This window comes from Filicampus tigris, chromosome 20 (assembly GCF_054856515.1).
Source record: "Filicampus tigris isolate MCC_2025a chromosome 20, RoL_Ftig_1.0, whole genome shotgun sequence".
NCBI lineage: Eukaryota > Metazoa > Chordata > Actinopteri > Syngnathiformes > Syngnathidae > Filicampus > Filicampus tigris.
In genome coordinates this window covers 122,501-127,500 of record NC_141236.1, presented here as the reverse complement: position 1 = coordinate 127,500, position 5,000 = coordinate 122,501, and the positions used below count along the sequence as shown (strand labels likewise).

General features: G+C 38.5%; 1 protein-coding gene across 4 annotated transcripts in view; it reads left to right on the top strand.

Annotated features, from left to right (window-relative positions):
* The window catches only part of casp8ap2 (caspase 8 associated protein 2), a 36,192-nt gene that overhangs the window by 11,400 nt on the left and 19,792 nt on the right, over window positions 1-5,000 (top strand). For 2 of the 4 annotated variants that reach the window (XM_086019166.1, XM_086019167.1), the window contains exons 3-4: window positions 2,397-2,462; window positions 2,816-2,916. In XM_086019166.1, coding sequence (XP_085875292.1) covers window positions 2,397-2,462; window positions 2,816-2,916 — 167 coding nt within the window. Of the gene's footprint in view, window positions 1-1,935; window positions 2,019-2,368; window positions 2,463-2,815; window positions 2,917-5,000 lie in introns of all 4 variants that reach the window. The other 2 variants (XM_086019168.1, XM_086019169.1) reach the window with 2 other exon arrangements.

The window sequence follows — 5,000 nt, the reverse complement described above, 5'->3', positions numbered from 1 at the left end:
CCTTATTTATAAACATGCCAGGAATGATGCCTTGAGTTGCAAAGTTTAATACAAGTTGAATGTACTTTCGTCTTGTCTTCATGATTAGTTTGTACATAAATAATTCAAGCTGTGAGCGAATGAGGCTTATTATAAGAGCAGCAGCTTGCTGCAGCAATTTGCTGCGATTAATATATTATCCGATTAGTCGACTAATCGCGAATACTGTTAGTGATGATTTGACTAGCAAAATAATAGTTTGTGGCAGCCCTATTACAAAGTCCATCTCTGCATTTATTGCCAAGGATTTGCGTCCATGGTCCGTCGTGGAAAATGAGAGATTTCGAGCACTGCTACATACATTAGAACCCAGGTACACCATACCATCTCGACGACGCTATTTTACTGACAGGGCGATGCCGATGCTCTACAACCAAACCAAAACCGAAGTCATGGCCGCGCTGTCAAAGGCAAATACAATTGCATGCAGTTTCATGTGATGCGTGGACGTCTGTCAAATCATTTGTTACTCTGACTTAACTGCGCATTTGGTCACCGCTGAGTGGAAGCTAAGGTCACATGTCCTCCAAACAAAACAGCACAAAAAAACCCCCCAAAAAAACATGTCCTCCAAACAAGAGCAATGTATGAAAGACACACAGTTGCTAATGTGGCTGAGCTGTTAAGCAGTGCCCTAAATGAATGGAACATTGCAGAGAAAGACGACGTTTTAGTTACAGATAATGCCGCTCAGATGATTGTCGCCACCGCCGAGCTGGATGGCTTTGTGCACCTGAAATGCTATGCACACACGTTAAACCTTGCCTCTCAGCGAGCTCTAATACTTTTGCAAGTAGGAGCCACATTTCTTGTTACAGTTTTAAAATACAACTTAGTCGTAGTTACAGAATTATACATTTATGCAACTCAGGACAGCCTTTTTATTTTGTTAAATATTGAATGTACTGCTGAGCTGCGGATACATAAGGAATATTTTATTTGTAACTCAGGGAAAGCATTTCATGTTTACAAACATTTAAAATCAGCAAAGCACTTTTTCGAGCTGCTGGGACTCAAGTACATGCACATTTGTAATTAATTATTCGTTTTTGTGTTCATTTATCTAATTTTATATTGAAGACCGTCAACAGAAGTTGGTGTTTTTTTTTTTGTTTTTTTTTTACAAAATGCTGCTATTTATTTTGGTATAGTATTTTATTTGGTCAATATTTATTGATTACAGCATTGCACAAACTTTGTAACTTTCCACTTTACACGCATTTCCATCAGTTTAATAAAATATAATGGAAATGATTTAATTTCTTATTTCTTCTGACAATTAATGTTTTTAAAAATTGCAAGTGAACCTTTACTCAGTGAAATAAAAAAATGTGTGTAGTGAAAAAGTGCATCAAAACAGCTAAATTAAAGATGCCTCAATAATTGTTTTATAATCAAATCGTAGTCCCTGAATCGTACTCTTAGTCAAACCATGAAGTGCCCAAAGATTCCCACCTCTAGTGGACAGTGACATCCTGAGCCGCGTTTGGGAGTAATTCAGCTTCATAATGTCCGTGCTGCCGGGGGTGGCCGCATTGAGCACTTGTAAAACATGAAATAAAAACTTGAAGATATTTACAAGTCATATCCAAGCTCAAGTTTTATATTGTTTTTCATTTTTGAAATATCACTTGATGATTTTGGCGTTTTCTTTTTGAATCACCCTGTATATCCGCCAATGTAAGAAACCACGAGTACTGAACCACAATTATGTAGGTGTCCACTGTAAAGCCACTCGGTTCCCAGAATGCACTGCATGGCACAAAGCATTGAATTATTGAAGTTACAAGGATGCAAATCCTTCTCATGTATGTGTGTAATGTGTGTTTATATGTCTTATTTAACGGTGTGTGTGTTTTAACTAACCATGACTTGTGTGTGTTTTAACTAACCTAGGTTGTGTTTAAAATGACATCCCGGTCAATTCCTCTGATGAGTTGCAGTGCTCACCAGAGCGTTGTTTGTAAAAATGAGAATTCGTGAGTAATTTATTCACAGCCCCATTGAATTACTGGACTAACTGTTACACCCATCCATCCATCCATTATCTCCCGCTTATCCGAAGTCGGGTCGCGGAGGCAGCAGCTTCAGCAGGGAAGCCCAGACTAACTGTTACACGTCATACATAATGAAGGACGTTTTGTGTAGTGAATTATAAGATCATCATTATCTGTGTGCAACATTGTAAATGGTTAGGCTACAAGAAGGCAGACGTCGCCTATTTGCCAATGATTTGGGTTTGGTAGATTTAGTTACAGATATAACAATACTGACTCACTGCATGGCTCGAATGTGTTTTTTTTTAATATGCTGTGATAACATTCTGTAGAGTTCTGAAGTGATTCTAAAATCTACAGTTGCTGTCAATGAAGATTCTGTGGATATCTACGCTGACCTTGATCTCAAGCATTCCGGCAGTTTAGGTAAAATCTGTTTTAAATGTATTTATTTTGTTCTGCTCTATATTACAGTATGTAAAATATTATCTATCATATTGGACAGACTATCAGAAACACTTGGTCACACTCTAAGTACATTAACAGCCTTTTACTATCGTTCTTTCAGAAAAAGCCTAAGGGAAAAAATTAATTTGGTGACTGTGGCCTATGTCTTTTCTCAATAATAGCATTATGTTATTATTATGGCTTCCTTCCTACCTTATTTTATGTAATTTGCATTTCAATAGGCTTTGATATTACCAATGTTTATCCTGATGTTTGTTTGTCATGCTCAAATGTTTTGGTTGACTGTGGTATTCCTAATTCTTATTATACAGAGAGGTTCTCTCCAAATCATACGCAGCTGAAAGAATCAATGGATCTATATGAAGAGATTGTAACAGAAGAACAACAGGATAAAGAATCATTTTATACCGAGGTTAGTTACTTTTGCCTCATGAAAAAATAGCAGTAAGACATTTTATTTGAATAGTTCCCAGGTGTCTAATAGAGCAGCGTTTTTTCAAACTTTTTTGAGTCAAGGCACATTTATTTTATTAAAAAATCCTGCGGCACACCACCAGCTGATATTGTGAAAAAGAAAAAATGGTTAACACCTGTGCTATTTTTGGTTGCTCTAATCGGTCAACTAGAGATTTTATTTTGTGATACCGGCAGTGATTCAAATTAACCGGAGGCAAAAACAAAGTTGTTTGAAAGCAGACGCGCACAATGGCTGTCAAATCTTCAACGTGACACCTTAATCACAACATACAAGGTTATGATCTGATGACTTTGTATCAGTTATTGTTTTTCTTTTTACTTTTCATTCAAGATTTACATCGCACTGCTGTTCAACATTAATCTGTTAATTATATAGGTATGAACATTTCATATACGTTGATGGAACATTATAGAACATTTTGTGTTGTAAACAAACTTTTTCTCTTGATAGCAGTTAGCAAGCTAGGGCAAGCTCGAAAAGCTTCGACGGGTCATAAAGACGAATTTATCTGGACACAAACCATTTCATGAAAGACGTTTTACACCATTAAACAAGTGATCGATGTACTGTGTCAAACAAAAGCAACATACTTTGCTACCATACAAAGATCCAGCCAACATGCCCCCAAAGGAATAGCAGGCTCTTGATAGCATCAAAGTCCCCCCAAGCAACTGCCTCCAGTGTGGCGATGTATGTCCTTACAGCGACCTTTTTCACCAAACTAGACATAACTAGACCGATGACCAATATCGCTAATAATGACCCTTGTTCAACTGGCCTGTTTTGACTGGGCTGTCCTGTTCCATGCAATTAATTAATTCCTTGCCTTCCTGGCGATCAAGATAGCTGCCTCTGGGCAGTAGGCAGGATACATTCTGTCGAAAATGTCATGCACCCAGTTACGTGCACTGTTATTGTTGCACCTCGTCAGAGTAAAGCAGTCCTGACAGCTGGAATTTGCAGGGACTTTTATTTTTTAGATGTTGCGGGAAGTGTTAAGTGAATCTTTGCGACAAGGGGCTGCAGGTTTGACAAGAAAACAATTACTTTTTCGCTAACTTGGTTTGCGCCTCCGGTGAAATTGACTCAGCAATTATGGACACGCTTTTTATGGAGGAAGCTGCCGTATTGGGAAACGTCGACACTGGAGGAGCCAAAAATACAGATAGATAGGGCATGGCTTGACAAAAAAAGGATAAAATGGCCTGCCCTAACAATCATAGTGTAAAAAAAAAAAAAAAAAAAAACAAAAACAGCCAACTATGTAGATGTGCGTATAATCGTTACTGCAGGGTGTACATTTCTCCCTAAGCATAATAATAATAATGTTACACTTTCAAACACCTCCGGGTTTCGGTGTCTTCACTATGAAATCGAGGGGCGGTACTTATGACATCACCTAGAGACACGTCTGACTTGCTGACTGGCAGCTGTAAGGTGTGCTCGTCGAGTTTTCTCTTCTGATTCGTTTAGTTTTTTGTTTCACTTGGATTATGCCGCAACGTAGTATTGCTGGCTTGATTCTTCACACAATCATGGGGAAAATGGCAATAAAACATGTTAGAAGATGGTTAACCTCACTCCACTAGATCGCAGTATGACGCAATACTATGTCTAGCTATTGTGTGCGTTGAGACTCCTTTCATGAAAATAAAACGGCGCGACCAATACTGTACTTTCCGAGAGCTCGTCATTGCTTTGATTTGACCACATCAGGCCAGTGATGTCAGTACACGCTGGATCAAACTCGCCGTCGTGGCCGGTGGGCGTTCCCAGCTCATGAAAATATCGAGTTTTCTGCATCTTTTTTTACAGTATTTTCATTGCTTTTGCACCAGGGTAATCATTGGAATCTTATTTTTTGTACTTGTTCTCCTTCTTAACAAGGTTTTTAGGGTAACCTTTTTTCGTATCCCACGCACTTTGTGTGTGAAAAGTTTGGTGAGTTTTGTGCATGTTTAGGCCCTCAATGTGCAAAGTCCTAATTTTGCCAACATGACACACTGGTGAGGTGATGA